Here is a 21,816-nt window from a genome sequence, read left to right as displayed (position 1 = left end):
CGGGATTTCTTTCCATCTTCTCTCATTAGCAGATTGCCCGGGATGTGCTTTGCCCAGTGGTTTGGTGCTTATTTGATAATAAGACTGTTCTCTCTTTGTATAGGGAGTTTTCTGGGCTGACAGGAGAGTTGTATTTTTTATTTTTCCCCCTATGGAACTGTCTGAGTTTGCCAGAACTGCTGGGACAAATACCACAGACTGGATTGGCCTAAACAACAAGAGTTTATTGGTTCATGGTTTGAAGGCATTGGCCAACCTATGCTTTCTCCCCAACGTCTGTAGGACTTGGGCTCTCCACCATCCTTGGGGTTCCCGGGCTTGCATCTCTGCCTCCCTCTCGCGACCCTTGGGTCTGCTCTTCTGGGACCCGCCAGCTTCCAGCATCTTCGTGTGGCTCACTCTCACTAACTGTGCTGGATTTCCACCCTTTGTAAAGGCTTCAGAATACAGATTAAGACCCACCCTGGTTCAATTCGGCCACACCTTAATGGACACTGCCCTCTTCAAAAGACCCCATCTGCAAGTGGAGTGGAGTAAGATCAAGAACAGAGCTTTCGTTGGTGTGCAAGTTTCAGTCCACCTAGAGCATGCTGGTCGTCTTTGATCAGAAGGCTGGAGGACAGCACAGAGCTCAGATGTCATCAATGAGAAAGCAGGGTGGTCCCGCAAAGAAAAGGCTTGTCAACCATCTTTACAGCTACGGGGCTCCCTGGCTCGTGTCGTTTATCACGCCTGACTGCCCTTGGGGTTGATTTTCATCTTCTCGAGGCCAAGGGAAGCTGGGAGGCCATGAGGAGCCATAGCAGGTACATGGACTAGCATGTGAAGACAGAGAGAAGGAGAGGGATTTGAGACATTAGGGGCCATCTTTCAGAAAACAAGATTGCTTCTCTGAGGAAACCAAGGCATGGAGAAACTAACCTCTGCTGGGCCTTTGAATATGGATGGTGCTTCCCAACACACTTCAGGTAAAATCTCAATCTTTTTCCAGGCCCTTTGGGAGCCCAAAAATGCAGTACATGCAGTGGTGGAGAGCACAGAATCTGGAGCCTGTGACCTGCTTCAGATTCTGTTTCTGCTACTCCCTCGGCTGTGTGATCTCGGACACATTGTCTGACATCTCTGGGCCTCAGTTTCCTCCCAGTAAAAATGGGGATGGTACTACTCCAACGTGGGAGTCGCCAGTGCATGTGGTTATTGCACACTTGAAATGTGCTAGTCCAAATGGAGAGGTGCTGTAAATATGAGATAAACACCAGGTTTTGAGGGCTTAGTGTTATAAAGGACTGTAAGATATTTCATTCATCAGGTTTATATTGATCACACATTGTAGTGATATTTTGCATATATTGTGTTAAAGTATACTTCTAAAATTAAAAAAAAAATGGGGATGCTACCAGTAGCACCCACCTTCCACAGGAAATGTGAGGCTTCAATGAGGGAATTCCTGTAAAGACCCTAGAACCCTGTTTGGCACAAGGTCTGCACCGCTAGTGCTTAAGGTTCGCTGTTAGTACTAGTCCCTACTCTCAGCTCCCATCTCAACCCAGTCTCCTTCTACATCCTGCCACCCTCCCCCATCCAGTTCCAACAGCATCAGCCTCCAGCTGTGGTTCACACACATGCCCACCCCACACCCCCCATGCCTACCCCAGGGCCTTTGCACTCACAGTTCCTTCTGCCTGGAATGCTTCCCCCAGAGCTTACAGAGACCTCCCTCTGAGAGCTGGCTTCAGGGATCTGGGCCAGGGCAGGGCCTCCCTGCTCTGAGGACCATCGCTAACGAACATGCAGATGGCTTCCCTCCCAACGTTCCCATTTGTCAAATAAAAAGCAAATCAGAACCTGTATTCACAAGATTAGCGCAGAGGAGGCACAGACTGTGGCAATAGGGAGACTCCACCGACCATGAGGTCAGCAAGCACTCCGAGAGTTTGCAAAGAGTTTTTCTTTTATAGAGAGAAGAATGAGATGTGGGGAAGTAGGGTGAAAGTCCTTTGTGATCCAGTAGGAGATCTGAGACTATTTTATGCTGAAGCAGCCTCTTTTCTGGGAGGCACCCTTGAAGTTCAGGGGTCTGGAGGAAGGAGAGAAGCGTAACCCAAGTTTGGTTAACGAGCATTTTGTTCCGATGGATCAACGAGGACCAGCAGGGCAGTTGGTCATTTCTGAGGCGAAGAATGGGAGCTTGGAGGGGCTGGTCCGGCCTGCATCTGGCAAGGGTGGCATCTGGGGGTCCCCTCTGAGCTGTGTGGGAAGCGTGGTTTTTGGCAGCGAGCTGTTTTCTGGAACACGGGAGAGACAATGAGGGGATTTCACCTTCGCAGCTTTCTGGGATGAAGGGCTCAGGTAAGATGTGACACTGTCACGCTCCTGGTCTGAAGTGACGTAGCCCCCACCCCTCCCTCAAATGCGGACACAGCCGCACCCACGCCTGCTCTTTAGCTTGGGTTTACTTTGGACAGGCCGAGGGGCAGAGCAGAGGGTGGCCGTGCCTTTCCCGAACGCCCTTGCCTCGGAACCAGGAGGGAAAGACTCCTCCATCTGCTCAGCTCTGCTGGGTAACGGCGCAGGGACCCCCGTCCACAGGGGGTCCTTCCACAGCATCCCATCAGGCCCTGGGCACACCACCAACACCCCGCATTTCCCTGCCCACCTCTCCACCTCTCGCAGACCCCAGCTGGGGGTCTCCCTCAGGCCAACCTGAGCGCCTGGGTTTCCAGCCCCATTGCCAAATTACCTTGTCCCCAGCACCGAGCCGGCGTGAGTGTGAGTGTGCGTTCGTGGCCAGCATTTTATTTCATGTTGCAAATATAAATAAGGGAAAACAATTTAAGATCAAAAAGGGAACAAAAGGGAAGTGGATGTGCTCAAGTGATTGAGCTCCCACCTACCTCATGGGGGGTCCCGTGTTCGGTTCCCCATGCCTCCTAAAGAAGATGGTGAGCTGGCACAAAGGGCAGGTGCAGCAGGCTGACACAACAAGATGATGCAACAAGAGACATAAGAAGAAAAACATAATAAGAGACACAACAAAAAAAGCAGGGAGGAGTGGTTCCCCGTGCTTCCTTAGGAAAACAGTAAGCTGACATGCTGGGCAGGTATGGCAAGTGGGTGCAGCGAGCTGATGCAACAAAATGATGCAACAAGAGACACGGGGAGGAAAAGCATAATGAGAGACACAACAAAGCAGGGAGTGGAGGTGGCTCAAGTCATTAGGCACTTCCTGCCTGCATCAGAGGTCCCAGGTTCGGCTCCCGGTGCCTGCTAAAGAAACAAGGAAGACGAACAGACACAGCAAGTGCAAAACATCAAGGGCATCGGGAGAAATAAATTACAGTAATCTTTTTTAAAAAGGTGAACAAAAGGTTTTTGTAATGGATGGTGGTGATGGTAGCACAATATCGTGAATGTAATTAATATCACATGAATTGTACATGTGAAAGCATACGATTAAAATGGGAAATTGTGTGCTGCCGATATGTTATGGCAGTAAAAATTTTTAAATTATACATAAAAGAAAAAGAAAAATGCCCCTTTCCACATTCTTCATATTCCTCTTCTATCTTATCTTTTCCTCCTAGCACTCCCCACCACGTGGCGATAGTGTGATTGGCTTTGGTGGTATGGATAGTATCGGATGTCCCCTATACTAGAATCTCAGTTCTCAGTTGAGAATCTCAGTTGAGCTGTTTTGCCCAGTTCGTCTCTGCCAGAATAACATTTCCTCCGTGTTGAGCATAGTTCCAAGTGCTCTATATAATGTGGTGGTTTTAAACCAAATCTGAAAAATCTTTGATCCTCTTCCACCAAGAGGTGGGGTCTATGACCCTTCTCCTTGACTCTGGGCTGACTTTAGTGACTCTCCTGTAATCAGATGAAAGCAGTGGGAGCGACACTGTACAGTTCCCGAGGCCAAGTCATTTATAAGGCTACATCGGAAAAGGCCATGCAGCTTCTGCCTGCTGCCCTTGAGAGGGTCACTCTGCAGGAAGCCAGGTAAGAAGTCCAAGGACTGCCCAGCTGAGCTCCCAGCTGACAGCCAGTAACACCTGTCAGTCATGTAGGTGAGCCTTCACCCATGTCCAGCCAAAATGAGCCTTCAGGTGATAACAGTCCCAGTCAGCTGACATCTGCCTGCCACCGCGTCAGAGTCCCTGAGCCAGAGCTGTGCGGCTGAACCCATCCCCATTTCCTGGCCCACAAAATCCAGAGCACGAAAACGAGGTTTTTTAAACCACTAAATCTGAGGTTTCTTTGTTACACAGCAGTAGTAACTGGTGTCTATGTATTGTTTCCCATATTAGGAAGGCCTTTTATTATTCCCATTTTACAGATGAGAAGACTGAGGCACAGAGGAATTAACTACTGTTAGGCATTTGGATCCAGATAGTGCATGAAAACAAGGTGGCAAGGATTGCTACAAGTTCCTGTTTTGCCGGAATGGATGAGTGGGTAGCGCCGTCCTCAGGTGGGAACCACTAGAGAGGACAAGGTGGAGTAGTGGAACCAAGATTACGGCTCCTCTCCTGGGGAAGCTGAGTTCAGGAGACCCATAGCGACTGTCAGGTGAGCAGTTGGCTAAGTGAGCCTCCATCTCCGAGGAGCAAGCGGGGCTGACCAGAGGCGGGGAGTGTTGAAGCTGGGTTTGGGTCATCGCTCGAGTTGTGGCCGGGAGTAAGGTGATCTGACAGGAGAGTAAGAGAAAGGCACCCCAACTGAGCTGGGTCAGATAGGAGGAGAACAGCAGAGGAACGGGGCCGCAGATGCGAGGGGAGCAGCGCCTGGAGAGTGGAGGGGAACGGTAAACAGGCTTGCTGCTACTACAGAGGAGGCAGGAGCAAGGCCGGAAAACATCAGCTGGCTTTCGAGGCCTGAAGGTCCAGACCGCATTCCAGCGCGGCCAGATGGGCTCTCTGAGCCTTTCTACCTTAACGACAGAGGAAGCAGCGGCAGCAGTGCGACACCCTTTCATCAAGCGCTTTCTCTGTACCAGGCACAGGTCTACCGACTTCACATGAATTTACTCTACACTTAATCCTCACAACAGCTCCAGGAAGCAGACATTATTAGTATCCCCATTTTACAGATGCAGAAAACTGCAGACACGCCGGAACAGCAGAGCTGTTCGGACCAGAGCGGTCAGCAGATGACTGAGCGTCTGCTAGGATGCCAAGCTGCTGGTCCATGGGAATCAGATATCGGCCTGAAATTGTGTGTGCCTCCCGGGAAAAACCCAAGTTGAACAAGGAGTTATAAATTGAGTAAATTGTTGCAAGACTGCAAAAGGCAGGAGGGAGTGCTATCATCTGGTACTGGGGCTGGGGTGAGGGCAGGGAGGGCATCTGGGGAGATCAGGCTGAGCCTTGGAGGAAGAGAAGCAGGAGCAAGGAAGAGGGAGTGCTGGCATGAAGCACATTCCAGGCAGTAGAATAGTATGTGTTTGAAGGCCAGAATTGGGAGGCAAATGATGACCAGCCTGGCTGGGGAGTAGCTGGGGAGGGAGAGAATGGTTTGGGACAGGCAAGAAGTTAACAGGGGTTTGTCCCTCTGCAGCCATGTTAGGAGTTTCAGATTTATTTCGAAGGGCAATAGGGAGCCATGGATGACTTAATCCTGTCTATTGAGAGTAGCTTTACTAGTTCAACTCTCTTAGGGCATCCTGATTTCCAGGTGGGGGCCGGGGCAGGGAGGAATGGAGCACTTTATTGCAGCCTCCATGTACCCGAATAGCAACTGCTGCTTGGAGGGTTCAAATCCAGGATCTACCATTTTTTGTTTCTGTGACTTTGAGCCAGTGACTCCCACCTTCACAAGCCTAGTTTTGCTTATCTGTAGAGCAGTGATCATTATGGTACCTATAATACAGGGTGCGAATGAGGAGCCCTCGAGAACCATCATCTTCTCAATAACCTTAACTTCATTATTATTACCAGTTTAGAGTGCCATCAAGCGGAAGCCAAGGGGACCTGGATTAGAATCCAGGACGGGGAACCCTGAACCAGCCCGCTGAACTCCCTTAACCCTGTTTCCTCGCCTGGAATTTGGAATCATAACGGTTTATAGAGTTATTGGGAAGGCCCAATGAGCTAATGCACAGCAAATGCGCAGCACCCCTAAAAAAGATGGCTGCTACCATCATTGCCCCCAAATAGAGGCGTCGTCCCTTTTCTCACTTTCTCCAAAAGAACCTCTCCTTCCCTGGGCCGTGGCGCCCTCCAGCCCGGGGTTGGGGGGGTGGGGCCACGATCGCGGGGGGCGGGGCGATCGTCCCTTGAGTCGGGTGGGCGGGGCGGAGCCGGGTTTCCCGGCGCGCGCGCGCGCGCGCGCTGCGACCCCAGGTACGCGGACAAGATGGCGGCTGCAGTGGTCGACAGCGCGATGGAGGTGGTGCCGGCGCTGGCGGAGGAGGCCGCACCGGAGGCGGCGAGCCTCAGCTGCCTCGTCAACCTGCCCGGCGAGGTGCTGGAGTACATCCTGTGCAGCGGCTCGCTGACGGCCGCTGACATCGGCCGCGTCTCCAGCACCTGCCGGCGGCTGCGCGAGCTGTGTCAGAGTAGCGGGAAGGTGTGGAAGGAGCAGTTCCGGGTGAGGTGAGCCAGGGGGCCCCGGGCCGCCCGCCAGCGGGCTCCGCGGCCCTCCCCGCGCCCCCGAGCTCGCGGCCCGCGCTCCCGGCTCTGCGCCCCCCCGGGGCCCGGGCCTGCCCGGCCTAAGCCGTCGCCTCCCTCCCCGCGGCCGCCACGCGCGCGGACCCCACCCCCGGACTCCTTCCCGCGGACCGACAGACAAAGGCCTCCAGGCCGCCGGCCCCTCGGGTCCACGCCGCTGCGGACCCTCGGGTGCCCCAGTTGCGCATCTGGAAGCTCCCAGCAGACGGGCCCTCCGTAAAGGATGACGATGGTAGTACCACAGCTAATCCGTTTTGCGCGCTGCTTTTGTGCCGCCCCTGTGCTGCAAATGTTTACATGGATGGAAGAATGCAGTGACCCCGCAGCCCTTCGAGCTAGCGCGAGCAGCCTCCCCCTGGCTGGTGGTTGCGGGCGCAGGTTTCTGGGTTGGATCTGGCATAAAATCTCGGCCCTGGCACTACTTGCTTTTATGACCTTGGGGGAAGCGACTTCCCTTTTTTTTTTTTTTTTTTTTTTGAGCCTCATTCATCGACTTTTGAACGGTGATGATAATGAGACTTCCCTCCTACTGCGGTCGTTAAATGAGATGTGTGGGAAACACAGAGGGGGGCCCGGCTCTTAGAAAGCGCCCGATAGCCCGATAACCGTTAACCCGATAACCGTTAACCGTCATTGTTGCCGTCATTATTATTGCTGCTACAATTGTCCCCATTTTATAGGTGGGGAATGGAAACAGCATTTATGTCGCTACGCCAAGGTCACACAGTGAGTGCGTGCGAGCCTGGTGGAGATTTGAACGAGGTCCATCTCCAGGGCCTTTTTTTTTTTTTTAACTGCTAACCCGTACTGCGTACCCTGTTTTCCAAGGCTTGCCTTTGATTCGTGTGTGTCTGCCTTTGAAATCTCGAGTCTCTGTTAAGCTGAGGGGGTGTTTTTCTCCTTGTAGGTGGCCTTCCCTTATGAAACACTACAGCCCCACCGACTACGTCAATTGGTTGGAGGAGTATAAAGTTCGGCAAAAAGCTGGGTTAGAAGCCCGGAAGATTGTAGCCTCATTCTCAAAGAGGTTCTTTTCAGAGCACGTAAGGATCTGTTGATGGAGCTCTAAGCTTTTGCCTGGTAGTCGTTTGTACGTCTGGAATTAGTTCATCCAGCTCTTTTTGATGTCCCTTTTCGGTGCTCTCACAGTCCATACTCACTTAGGTGGCTGGAAGAGTCATTGTGTGTTTTCCTCCTATCCAGCAACATGAAGTCATTTGTCCCTGCCCGGTTTAGTTTTCTAAAGCCAGAGAGAATGGGGGTGGATTGGTACAGAAGACATACAGTGTAGTGTAGAGAGAATCCAGATCAGCATTATTCCTCTGGGTTAAATGGGTTTTTTTTTTTTTAACTTCCTCCTGATTTGGGGGGTCATCAAGACAAATTTCTACCAGTTTTCCCAGGAGGGTTGACAAAGTTAATTTGGTTCTTCTCTCTGGCTTTGCAGGTTCTAACCAATAGTGAAGTGCATTATTTGTTAAGGTAACGGGATTGAAAGCTGCCTGTAATTCAGAATTATTACTCTCTCAATAAAATTGTCTTACATTCGTTATTCCTGAAAAGTCTTGTGGGTTTTTTGTTTTTTGTTTTAATATTGTTGAAATGTTTTTATTTTCTCCCCAAAATGTCTTCATGAAGGTTTCTATATCTGCCTATGTCTCTTAACTTTTTGTAACTCAGGAAAATAGTCCACATTAATGTTTTTAATTCATCAAACTATCAGATATTTATTTCTGACTTGGGGCCAATGTGTTTAAATATTTTTGCACATAAATATATTTTGGTGCTAGTTATGTCTGGTGCAGTTGTCATGGACTACTGGTTTGTGACCTCCACTTTTAGTCCAGCTGGTTTTGTGTACATATTTAACAGTCTGTGCTTTTGTCTAATAATGATGAATTGTTATGTTTTTTCCTTAGCCCCCTCTCTCCCTGTTCCGCCGCTTAATTAGAAGCATGTCAAGGTCTTTGAACATAGCAGGAGTACACTTAAGATTGATCTGGGGGTGGGTGATTACTTTGGCTCAGGACCCTTGTGTTCTTGTGTTCTTTGCATGCACTCAGGTTGACCTGAAATTTCCTGGTTACTTTCAAAAAGAAAAGTGGTAAAACTAATAGAATTTTAAACTGAAGACATCATAAAACTCATTTATACTATTATTGCCTTACTTTACAGAGGAGAAAAACTACCCAGCCCAGTGGGTTATGGGAGTGGCACAAAGCTCCAGACTAATCTTTCTACCCTTCCCTTTCAAGTTGAGTACAATGTGGATGACTTTGAAATATGGTTTCTGTATTTCTAGTCCTCAATCCAGAGCTATCTATTTTTCTTATATTAGAACTCTTGAGTTACCAGTTGCAGAAATCTCAGTCTCAAAAACATAACTTACAAGGAACAACAAGATCCAAACAAATTATTCTTACTTTCCATTCAGTATGATGGTTGGTGTAAAATAGTATAGGAGAGCTGTTACCACTATCCATGAAAGTGAGCATTTTTGCAGCTCAGATTTGTGAAAGCTTATTTGTATATGTCTTCTTCATAGGTCCCTTGTAACGGTTTCAGTGACATTGAGAACCTTGAGGGACCAGAGATATTTTTTGAGGATGAACTTGTGTGTATCCTAAATATGGAAGGAAGGTAAGCCATAGCTTTAGCAGGGAATTTTTTTTTTATTTGCTTGCTCATTTGTTTTAATAATAACTCCAGAATAAATTGATGGGGTTGTACCCTGAAACATGTGTTTCAAAATATTTCAGGTCTTACATTGTTTTATTTTTGAAGATATGTATGTATAGGGGAGCTACACTGAGATGATTAATATTTAAAGAAACTTTGCAAAAATCCTTATAGAAAGAATTGGGAATTGATATTTAGCCCCTACCACAGGTTAAATACTGTACTGGGCAGGGATGTCTGTTAAGTCGTTTGGGAACTTTTGGGTAATATCAGTTATTTATTATCACTGGTCCACTTACCATTACTAAATTTACCTGTCATAAATTTAATTCTTTTTATTTCTTTAAAACAATTTCTTAGACATGTCTTAATTTAATGGATTTTATTTTTTACTTCTGAATTTTGATAGTCATAGTTGGATCATCAGCATTGTAGATACTAGGTTGAGCCTTTCTTTTACCTCCCAGTCGATAGACTGAATGTTACACAGATATTCTCTGATCAGAAAAGTTCCATTGTCTTTGTTGTTACTTAAAATTTTTTATGCTTTATATTTTTCGCTGTGAAGGTTAATTTCCAGGCTACCTAAGAGATGATGTCGCTTCCAGCCTAACTTACCAATGAAAAAGATATTTTTGCTTTAAAAGTTCTGAAAACTTTGCTATTGATGGGAGATCAGAATGCTAGGTTAGAATCTTCCTTAAAAGAGATCATTGTGAAATATTTCACAAACAAGGCGTAAAATGTTTTTGTTGATTTCAAGTGGTTTTAGGAAAGAGAGGTGAATATTAGTGGAACAACTTTAGCAGGGAGGTAAGATGTGTCACTCTTCTAGGCCTTGGATGTGTTCAGATATAGAGGTCATTTTTCTATTTCTATTTTGGTTTATCTGTAAATGAATTGAAGTATGATGTAAGAGTCACTATTGTACAACCTTAAAATAAAAGCTGACATGTCTTTTTTACATACATACTCTTTAAATGCATAAATGTGATAATATACATACTGAGTTTTGTGGGTAGTTTTAGTTTTGGTTTGATGTTTTCTGTAGACTTTGTTTTTTCTTACTTATGTTATTTTTGCCTTGCTCCTTTCTCCCTCCATTTGCATTGGCCTTCCCTGCCCCCGCCCTGTAATTAATAATTTCCTAGTGTATTCTTTCATCTGGTGTATACACCTATATATATGTGGACTAGGAGTCATTATTTCATAAAATTGGGATCATATAATAGGTACTTATCTATACCCTTTTTACCATTTAACACTATCTTTTTGAAATCCATCTTAATAAACTGGTAAAAATTGAATTCTCTTTTGTTAATGCGCATACTGTTTGTAGTATATATCATGGTTTATTTAACCATTCCTTAGTTAATGGGCAACCACTTTGTTCCCCATTTTGTGCCAGCAGTGGTATTTCTAGTGGTTTCATTTCTAAGTAATAGATTCCTTTGTTTCCTAAACCAGAATATAGACTGTTATTTAAAAACATAAAATAAGAGCTAGCATGTCTTTGATTTAGGAGAAAATATCACAAAAATGTTAGTTCTCCAAAACTTGATACATAAACCTAATCCGGTTCCAATTAGAATCCCAACTGCCCCACCCCAACCCCCAGCAGTGGTGGGGGTGGCCAGAGGAAGTGTTTTTGTTTTAATTGGATAATATTGGCTTAAAATATAGAAAGAAAAATAAATTCTCGAGAAGATTCAATAAATTTTTTTAAATAATCACAATGGGGAACTTGCATTACTAGATTTTAGAACATACATTATAAAGTTACTGTAATCAAAACATTATAATGTTTAAATAAAAATAGCCACATCGGTGGTAAAAAGGTAATTCAGAAACATGTCCAAGAATAAAAGATAACTTAATACTTAATATATTTAAAATCAGAGGGGAAAACATGGGATAATTTAGTAAATGGTACTGGACATAACTGAATAATCATCAGGAGGAATATAAAACTTGTATCATATATTAAAATCCCAAAGATTAAACAACTTTACTTTAAAATTTATCACAGTGAAAATCTTGTAAGAAAATAGGAGACTTCATGTACAATATAGGGAGACTAAGACTGGTAATGCAGAAGCATAAATAATCCAAACAAATTATATTATAATAAAAAATAAACTTTCTGACCAAAGAAAACCTAAAAGTCAGTAGAACTCATACATTTCCAGGAAGAAATGAAAATTGTGCGAAGGATAGGAGAAAGACATTCTCAGAAGAGCAAATTAAAGTGGCTAGTAATCATGAAAAAAGGACCTTTTAAACTTCACTACTCAGAGAAATGTTAAGTGTAATTACAGTGAAATACTGCTCTTTACCTATCAGATTGGCAAAAAAGACTGATTTGTATAGCCAGTGTGTGTATCATTACAGTCTTTTTAAAAATATCACAAATACGTTACCGGTTGGCCTGACATATATATTTTCAGCCCCAACAAGGCTGTTTTTTAAGTGGCAGGGGATATTCTCATATTTGTAATCATTTGGGATGCCAGTTTTCATGAAAGATCCTGTTTGTATTTACTCCTGGCAAATGCTTGTTGTTTGGATAGGAAAGCATAGAAGACGGAAGAGAAGTTTCTATAAATGATAAAGTTCCAGTCATTGGATATTTGAAAACTATTTGCATATATGGTGTTCTGTGTGGTCTTAAGAAAGAGTACATTCTACAATAAAGATATGAAAACAGCATATTGAAAGGGTACACTGTACCTGAGAAAAGTGACTTAAAAAACCAACACTGGGACATACAAAGTTAAAGAATATTAAAGACATCCTGTCCTTTGGGCATCTAAGAAAAAAAAAAGATGAGTGAAAGAATATCAAGATATCAGTCTTTTCAACAGCAGTGCTCTGTGCTAGAACAAAAAGGAATAACACGTATACGATAATCAAGGGTCAAAAATATCAGCCAAGGATTTTTGCGTCCAGCCAAATAACTTTCAGGTATAAAGTTCACACACAGAATAATCCAATTGCAAGCGGCCAGGGTCTTTTGAGCCTTTCCTCAGCAATCTACTAAAAAGTGAGCTTTAAACAACCAAAATAACTAGAGGGACATTGGCACAAGGACTGGTGGTGAGCATTAAATATATGTTTACTTGTAGAATTAAATCTAAATAAGAGCTGTAGGAGAGGAAGTATTGTATGTAATGATCATAGCCTCTGACTGTGTAGATATTTAATAAAACTTTAAAAAATAAGTAGAGAATGGGGGGCGCCGTATATGAGAAATTTAGGTGTTTTCAGTAATCATAGAGGTGATTGGTCTTGTTTTAAGGCAGCATGTGTGTGGAGAACCAGGATTCCCCTGAATGAAACAAGGTTATAGATAGAAAATCGAAGAAGGTAAAAACCATATAGTTCTGAATATGAATTAGAAGTGTCAGTAGGAACTCATGAGGTATTTTCTGTTTATATAGCTAAACTATATGTTTGTGTGTTTGTATGTCTAGAAACACAAACTACACATAAGACGTACTAGCTCTGTCCACTGAAAAATTCTAGAAACTGTAACCCTCCCAGTACAAATTACCATCTCTAGCATCCAAATTATGTTTTGTTTTGTTTTTAATTTATTTCTGCGCACCCCCCACCCCCCGCCCCGAGTCTGCTTTCTGTGTCCAGAATCTGTGTTTGGTTTTTCTGTTGCGTCATCATGCTGCGTCAGCTCTCCGTGTGTGCGGCACCACTCCTGGGCAGGCTGCACTTTTTTCGCACTGGACGGCTCTCCTTACCGGGCAAACTCCTTGTGCGTGGGGCTCCCCTACGCGGGGGACACCCCTGCATGGCACGGCACTCCTTGCGCGTATCAGCACTGCGCATGGGCTAGCTCATCACATGGGTCAGGAGGCCCTGGGTTTGAACCTTAGACCTCCCATGTGGTAGGTGGATGCCCTATCTGTTGGCCCAAATCCGCTTCCCCAGATTATGTTCTTGATATCCATTTCCCAAGCAGAGAAGCCAGGATTTCTGAAGAAATAGCTAATTCTAGGTCCCAGGCAGGAAATGTAAAAGATGAGCCTGAAACACGTTGTTACACCAGATAGTAAGGAAGCTTCCTAAAGGTCATATCAGAAGTATTGAAGGTCCAGCATGAAAAGGCTTCCATTAGCCAAATATGCAACAATTTGAGCATCAGTGTGAATAAGAACTGGAATGCGTTGAAACACATCAAGGGGAAGCGGACTTGGTCCAACGGGATAGGGCGTCCACCTACCACATGGGAGGTCCGCGGTTCAAACCCTGGGCCTCCTTGGCCCGTGTGGAATTGGCCCACATGCAGTGCTGATGCACACAAGGAGTGCCCTGCCACGCAGGGGTGTCCCCCGCGTAGGGGAGCCCCACGCACAAGGAGTATGCCCTGTAAGGAAAGCTGCCCAGTGCAAAAGAAAGTGCAGCCTGCCCGAGAATGGCACCGCACACACAGAGAGCTGACACAACAAGATGATGCAACAAAAAGAAACACAGATTCCTGGTGCCGCTGATAAGGATAGAAGTGGTCACAGAAGAACACACAGCAAATGGGGCACAGAGAGCAGACAACTGGGGGAGGGGGGGAATAAATAATAAGTCTTTAAAAAAAAAAAGAAACATGTTTAAATACCATGGGTTCGTAATAGTACTTAAGAACAAACAATTGGTTACCTTTGGAACATAATAGGAACTCAAATCATTATTTTGAGAAACGGCAAATAAAGGGAAAGAAATGAGCATTTATCCTATCTTTATAGTGCTATGCCTCTACCACAGTGGGACCAAATAGTAGATGAGAGGAAATTTCTCTTTTAGAAGTGTTCCGGCTAATAAATGAAGAAGGAATGGTCGAATTTGAATATCACCATTTTGTAACCCCTAATGATTGAACAGACCTAGGCATTGAAAGCAATGGCTGCTAACATCACAAAAAGAGATGGTCAGGCATTACTGCCTACTGATGGAAGAATGCACTGCTACCTGTGAAGTAGTCATGCCAAATAAATGGAATCTGAATCTGACCATGCCTCTATATCCAATCTATAGGAAATTCAGAAGACGGAAGAACATGTGAAACTATACCATGTGGGTACAATCAGCAACTTGCAGTCTAGGGCAAGTTACAAGTCAAACAACCTGGTTTCTTCATTAAATAAAATGCAAAGGGAAAAAAAGTTGGAGGAGATCTTAGAGATCAAGAGATTTATAAGACAAAGAACAACATAAACAGTGAACCCTAAGTTAAACCATGGACTATAGTTAACCATCAGTTATAACATGTATCACACCAATGCAAGGCATTAATAATAGGGTAGTGTATTGGAGTCTTGTATTTTATGCGTGATTGGTCTGTAAACCCACAACTTCTCTAATTTAAAAAAAGTGGAAGAAGTAGAGACTCAGGGAGATGTCACTTCAACAAAAAAAAAAAACGATACAAGGGCTGCTGGCCTTGAAGATGGAGGAAGAGGCCACAAGCCCAGAAATGCAGGAGATTTCTAAGTGCTAGAAACAGCAAGAAATGGGTTCTTCTTCTAGAGCCTTCAGAAGGAACAGGCTGGTCTGGAGTGTTTAGGGATGCACACTTGGTGATAAAAATAGAGAAAGGGGAAACGGATGTGGCTCAACCAATTGGGCTCCCCTCTACCATATAGGAGGTCCAGAGTTCAGTGCCCAGGGCCTCCTGGTGAGGTCAAGCTGGCCCACGCAGTGCCAGCCCATGCAGCCCTGCGCAGGAGAGCAGCCCTGAATGGGAATGCTGCCCGGCATGGGAAAGCCACCCTGTGCAGGAGTGCCGGCTGACGCAGAGACCTGGCACAGCAAGATGATGCAACAAGGGACACAGAGGAGGGAAAATAAGATGTAGCAGAACAGGGAGCTGAGGTGATGCAAGAGAGTAATTGTCTCTCTCCCACTCCGGAAGATCCCAGGATCGGTTCCCAGAGCTGCCTAACGAGAATATAAGCAGACACAGAAGAACACACAGCGAATGGACACAGAGCAGACAATGGGGGGATGGGAGGGGTGGGAGAGAAATAAATCTTAAAAAAAAAAAAAAATAGAGAAAAGCCAGAAGTGTTGAACATAGAAGTGTGGATTTGTGATTACTGCAGAGAAGGTCAGGAGGGGCCATGGAGACCTGTGTGTGTGGTAACATACAATATAAAATTTCCCATCACAATCAGTTTCAAGTGTAAAATTCAGTGGTATTAATTCACTCTCTTGTGCTACTATCACCACCATCCGATACCAGAATTTTACATGGAGGGCTTTTGGGTTTCTACAGTTACGTTTCATGACCTGCAAGGGTATTTGCCTTATAGTGATTCATTAAGCTACTTCTTTGTTTCATGCAGTTGTCTAGATTAAGTTTAAAAAGGGACAAGGCATAGCTCTGCTGATTTTCTTCACCTGCCTGAAGAATGGAGAATCCTTCATTTCTTTATGAAGTCAGACAGATAAATTAATCCCCATCCCCCTCCTACTAACTGTATTACCATGAAGGATTTAATTCACACAACAATTATTGTTGAGTACCTACTGTGTGCCAGACGCTATTCTCAGCACTGGGGATATAGCCGTGAACAACGCAAAACCCTGCCCTTGTGGAGCTTACATTCTAGTGGGGGAGATAGGCACTACACAAACAAAACCTATATTATATTAGAAACTGATAAATGCTGTCGAGAAATGTTAATGAGAGACGGCAGCAAGAGAGAGGTAGTGGGGGGTTGGTTTTTAATAGGGTGATCAGGAAAGGCTTTGCTCAAGGTGACATTTGGATTGAAACCTAAAAGCAGGTGAGGGAACAGACTGCAGATTTCTGGGCAAAGTGTCCCGGGCAAAAGTAACAGAGAGTGTTAAGACCTGAAGTGAGAACCTTTATTTACCATTTCTCAAGCATGATAAAGGGACAGTAGAGAAGCCATGTGAATTGAGGTCAGAATTAATGGGGGAAGAGTTTGAAGGGCCTTTTAGGTTATCATTACAACTTGGGCTTTTACTTTGAGTAAAAAAGTAGAAAACCATCAGAATTTGGGGCAGAGGAGTGTTGTGGCAGAGGTGTGTTGTGATCTGACTTACCGTTTTGACTGGAGTACTCTGGTTATAGTATTGACAATGGATTATAGCGGCACGAGCACAGGAAGCCCAGGTAGCAGGCTGCTTTAACAGACAAAAGACAAGGGTGACTTGAATGAGATCAGTGGCAGTAGAAGTAGTGAGAAGTATTCTTTCACATTTTGGATGTATTTTGAGGGTTGAACCAATAGGACTGGCTAATGGGTTGAAAGCAAGGAGCCAAGGATGGATCTAAGGGTTGGGACCTAACTGAAGGATGGAGTTGCCTTTTATCTGAGATGAGGGTGGCTGTAGTTTGGGAGGGGAAGGTTTAAGGTATTCACCAGATGCTAAGTAGAGATGTGGAGTTCAGAGGGAAATTTTGTCCTGGAAAATAAGTTGACAGTTATCAGGATGGATAATATTTGAAACCACAAGACTAGCTGAGCTCACCATGGCAGTGAGGGTAGAAGGAGAAAAGAAGAGGCCCAAGGCCTGAACTCCCTGAGGCTGGTGCAGAGAAAACAGCAAAGGATTTCAAACACCTGCCCCTGTCTGCTGAAACTCACCCACCTCATCTAGCTTTTCAGGCTTCTCTTTCAGTTCCCTTTACCAAAGATTATAGACAAGTAAATATGAAACCAGACAATAACTTTCTCCAATTTCAGTTCAACTAATTTAGTTTTATGTAACAAATGCAACATCCTAGATTGTGCTGTTTATTTCCATCATAGGAGGTACTATATAATCATGAACCAGTTAAATTGTTCTCACTAATAGACTCGTTACATGGCATGATTAGTGTGGGGAAAAAAAGAAGTGAAAATCTTCATTCTTATTGACTTGTTTGTTTGTTTTTATAGAAAAGCTTTGACCTGGAAATATTACGCCAAAAAAATTCTTTACTACCTACGACAGCAGAAAATTTTAAATAATCTTAAAGCTTTTCTTCAGCAGCCTGATGACTATGAATCATATCTTGAAGGTGGGTCTTTTCCATACATGTGGACAACAGTATTTTGATATGTAGCTAAGTAGTCTTTAAGCTCAGTAGTGGGAACTCTGTCCCTGGTGGTAAAAGAAGGGAAAAATAAACTATGTTGCCTGAGTGTCTGGAGAGTGGATGATATAGTCTGATCAATTAGGTAGGCAAAAACTATTAAATTTTAGAGCTAAGGCTTTTTAAAAATTTTTTAGCTGTTAACTAAAGAGAGAATATTTTCTGAAGATGTTTCATTGGTTCAAAACATAAGGTTTTTTGATTTTAGCTAATGAAGTTAATTTCTTATTTTTCTAAGCTTTAAAACATCATTTACAAATAAGAACTAAAGTTTATCCAGTTCTCTCTCCATCTGACCTTGAACAAATCCCTTAACCTTCTGGGCTCATGTTTAGTGAGGGTGAAATGTTCTTGTGTATCAGTAAGTCTGCTTGTCCAAAATATGAAGTGAAGGGGGAAAGGAGTTGTAGAAAGGCAAGATGAAGGAAATAACTTTGCCTTCCTGCTGAGTTGAACAGGAACAAAATGTGACCTCTTTTGTAAACTACTTTCAATTCCTAGATTATTAATGCAAATATTACCATAAATTACGATTATGAAATAGAGGTATGACTTTACATTTACTGTCGTTCCCTACTCCTGGTGATTTACCAAATCCATTGATTTTTTTTTTCTTTTGCAGTGTTTCTCATAGTCATGTCTCCATTCTATTTCTATTCTTGTCCAGGTTATCAGCACTACTCCCAGCAAAAGCTAAGTATACTTGCTTTCCTGGACATCATGTCTTCCTGCCCTCAAGTCAGTCAGCATAGTGCCAGTCCAGTCTCAGACTCCACTTTTTAATCAAATCTCTGTCTGCTTTTCCCTCACCTCTGTGATGTGGTCCTGATTCCTAACTCCAAACTTTTCCCCATTACTCTCTGAAATGTTCTTTTGTGCCTCAGCCAGGCCACCATCCTCCCTGAAGCCCTGTAAACACCTGGCTTCACATCCTCAATCATGGTTTCCTTCATCCTTAAAATTCCTTCCTGAAAATCCTACCTACCCTTCAGAGTTTGGTTTAGGTTTTTCTTCTTCCATTAAGCTTTTACTGACTACTACAAAACTTGCAGATATTACTTACCTCAGAACTATTATAAGACTTACTGTCCATATCATAAAATTTAACATTGAAAAGTAAACTGGAACCCCAAACGCAGGCCTTGCCCCTCAGATCCTACCTGCATTAGCCCTAGAGACCCCTGTTTTTTCACCATAATTTTAATAAACAAGCTGTTTATCTTAAAAAAAAAAAAAAAAGTATGGAGACATCATTTCTGTTCCATACATGCCCATTGCTTCTTCAACCAGTCACTAAGTTTCTTATGCACAGGGACCTTTTGTTATCATCACTATTTCCTGCACAGACCTGGTACAGATTCTTGTTGATTATGTGAAAGTTTAATATCATTCAAAAGGAAATGAAAAACCTGCTTCAGTTTATTAAAATATCCTCACCACTCTGGAATCTTCTCATATGCATACTAGGGTTGAGGATCATCTTATCTTGTTTTTATTCTATATTTGAGGATATTTTGATAAGCTTTATTTTCTATAGTTTATTTGCAAAAACAAGTACATTTTTTTTTTCATTTTCTAAATTGTAATTTCAAAATAACCCATCCAAATCAGTGTTGTAGGCTGTTCTTTTAAATGGGTAGTCTTTTAAATGAAAATGGGCTCCATGGTTTTGATCCTTGGTGACTGACTGCCTAGGATAATGCTGGTGCCATAGACGGAGTCCAGGCATCATAGCATTAGGATGAAACAGACTTTGAAGAAGTTCAACACATTTCCTCCACCTACAGAAGAGTAAATCAGGCCCAGGAGTGTTGTGAATTTCCTAGGAGTCAATCCCTGGCTAGTGGTAAAACTGTAACTGGGACTGGAACTCTTTATCCTTATTCAACTGCTTTTAGTAATTAGGGTGTTGGAATGGGAGTTAAGATCCTGAGCTGATTTAAGACCTCTTAAATTTCAGATGACTGTAAGACTTCCAGGTGAAAATGTGCTACGACCACATGATCAAGTGTGCCCTTCCATCTCAGGTTAACAATTACATAAGGCAGTGAAGAGTAGGGATTTTCAAGAGAAAATGTCTCCAGTTTGCTTTGTACAATCTTTTAGCTGCAGCTTTGCTGAGTGTAACTATTTACTAAATTGAAAACAGGATTATCTCCAAAGTTGATTTACTGTTTCACCCTTGAAATGTGTAATCTGTTGAAATGACATGTCTATTATTAAGAAGTTTCAACTTTTTTTTTTTTAATAAGCTGTTAAAGCATGATGTTTTTGGAGATGTTGGATTTTGAACTATAAGAGAGGGAGAGAGACGTAGCTTGAAAAGATTGCCTCTATAGCATTCATTCCTCTTTATAACTGAATATAGAAATATGCTGCACAGTTTCTTGTTTGTTTCGTTTTTTTTTTTTAGTCCATGACCTCTAAGAGAGGTTTAGTATATATATACACACACAAACACACACACACATATATGTATATGTTGTGAAAAATGTTACTACTCCTTCTCAGTGTATTAAGCAGCAAGACCTGGCATCCAAAATACGAAGTTTGTCTGGTAAGATGGTGCGAAGAGCCATAGTCCAGGATTTGTGGGATAAAATGACAAATGAGAGCAAGAACCAAGAATGTGTTCCATTATTGTGTGTTCCTTTTCAGGTGCTGTATATATTGACCAGTACTGCAATCCTCTCTCCGACATCAGCCTCAAAGACATACAGGCCCAGATTGACAGTATCGTAGAACTTGTTTGCAAAACCCTGCGAGGCATAAACAGTCGACATCCCAGTTTGGCCTTCAAGGCAGGTGTGGAATTGCTGATGGTTCCAGCTGTATTTGCAAAAGAAAATCCAGAGGAGTTGGCTAATTTAAGAAACTCTGTAGTGCCGCTCCCATTATGTCACAAAAAATGTGATTAATAACACAACCGCATGCTTGCCTTATCTAGATAATATGAGAGACTATAAATACATATTCTCTCCTCCCTGGATTGGCAATACCTGAAGAATGATGTTAGGAAATTGTCAGTGTCTGCACACTAGGGGTTGTTGGGGGCACTGGTCACGACCTTATTTGTGCTTGTGTCCTCAGAGTAGGTCTCTGTGTTTCAGGTGAATCCTCCATGATCATGGAAATAGAACTCCAGAGCCAGGTGTTAGATGCCATGAACTATGTCCTTTATGATCAACTCAAGTTCAAAGGGAATCGGATGGACTATTATAATGCCCTCAACTTATATATGCACCAGGTAAATGTGTATATCCTGAATTGCAGAGGAGGGAGGGGGCAGACATCACCTGAAATATAATGGTGAGAGAGTATTTATTTGCAGTAGTGCATATATTACTCTTTGAAATCTTTCTAAAAGTTTGAAGCAAAAGGTAAAATTTCACCCAGTTAAAATAGCCTAGCCCCTAAACCATAGTAAGGTGCACAAATACAAACAGTTACGAGTCAGGTTGTATTTTCTATTACTGACACACACAGACTCACATTCTTTGGTGTAAGGCTTTTAACTCTTTCAGTGCTAAAGCAAATAGTCCTAAACCCACTGGTTGTTGAATAAATGGGTGTTTCTGTGATATATATATATATAAATTTTTTTTTAAAAGATTTATTTATCCTTCCGCCCCTCCCCCCCCCAATTGTCTGCTCTCTGTGTCCACTTGCATTCTTGTCATGCCCGGGAAACTGTTGCTTTTTTTTGTTGTGCCATCTTGCTGTGTCAGCATTCCCTATGTGCAGCACCACTCCTGGGTGGGCTGTGCCTTTTTTTCTTGAGGGGCGGCTCTTCTTGCGGGGCACACTCCTTGCACATGGGGCACCCCTACGCAGGGAACATCCCTGTGTGACATGGCACTCCTTGCATGCATCAGCAATGCACATGGGCCAGTTCACCCCATGGGTCAGGAGGCCCTGGGTTTGTACCGTGGACCTCCCATGTGGTAGGCGGATGCTCTATCTATTTTTTTTTTTGCTCTATCTGCTACTTTTATTTTATTTTGCCCTATTTTGAATGCTTTTCCTTAAATTCTTACAGAATCTAAAGCAGGGGTTGGCAGACTTTTTCTGTAAAAACAGTACACTGTTTTGGCTTGGTGGGCCATTTGGTCTCTGTCCTTAATTCTGCCATTATGGTATTTTTTTTAATATTGTGTTTTATTCTCTTCTTTCTTTTTTTTTTTTTAAGATTTATTTTTTGTTTATTTCTCTCCCCTTCTCACCCCCCTCCCATTGTCTCTTCTCTCTGTCGATTCACCGTGTGTTCTTATGTTTCCGCTTGCATTCTTATCAGCAGCACTGGGAATCTGTCTCTATTGCATCATCTTGCTGCATCAGCTCTCCACGTGTGCAGCG

The 21,816-nt window shown here is 43.5% G+C and overlaps 1 protein-coding gene across 22 annotated transcripts in view; it reads left to right on the top strand.

Annotated features, from left to right (window-relative positions):
- The first annotated feature begins 6,275 nt into the window (after window positions 1-6,275).
- Window positions 6,276-21,816, top strand: part of FBXO21 (F-box protein 21) — a 59,049-nt gene continuing 43,508 nt past the window's right edge. For 20 of the 22 annotated variants that reach the window (XR_009181834.2, XR_009181836.2, XR_011646506.1 and 17 more), the window contains exons 1-6: window positions 6,283-6,593; window positions 7,576-7,711; window positions 9,214-9,308; window positions 17,264-17,385; window positions 20,119-20,265; window positions 20,571-20,707. Coding sequence is in view for 9 of the 22 variants with exons in the window: in XM_058281426.2 (XP_058137409.1) it covers window positions 6,355-6,593; window positions 7,576-7,711; window positions 9,214-9,308; window positions 17,264-17,385; window positions 20,119-20,265; window positions 20,571-20,707 (876 nt within the window). In the remaining 13 variants the exon portion in view is untranslated. Of the gene's footprint in view, window positions 6,594-6,667; window positions 6,901-7,575; window positions 7,712-9,213; window positions 9,309-17,263; window positions 17,386-20,118; window positions 20,266-20,570; window positions 20,708-21,816 lie in introns of those variants that run through there. The other 2 variants (XM_004475067.5, XM_071209806.1) reach the window with 2 other exon arrangements.

This window comes from Dasypus novemcinctus, chromosome 19 (assembly GCF_030445035.2).
Source record: "Dasypus novemcinctus isolate mDasNov1 chromosome 19, mDasNov1.1.hap2, whole genome shotgun sequence".
Lineage (NCBI taxonomy): Eukaryota > Metazoa > Chordata > Mammalia > Cingulata > Dasypodidae > Dasypus > Dasypus novemcinctus.
Note: the sequence above shows the minus strand (reverse complement) of the source record. Positions and strands in the feature narration are given on the sequence as shown.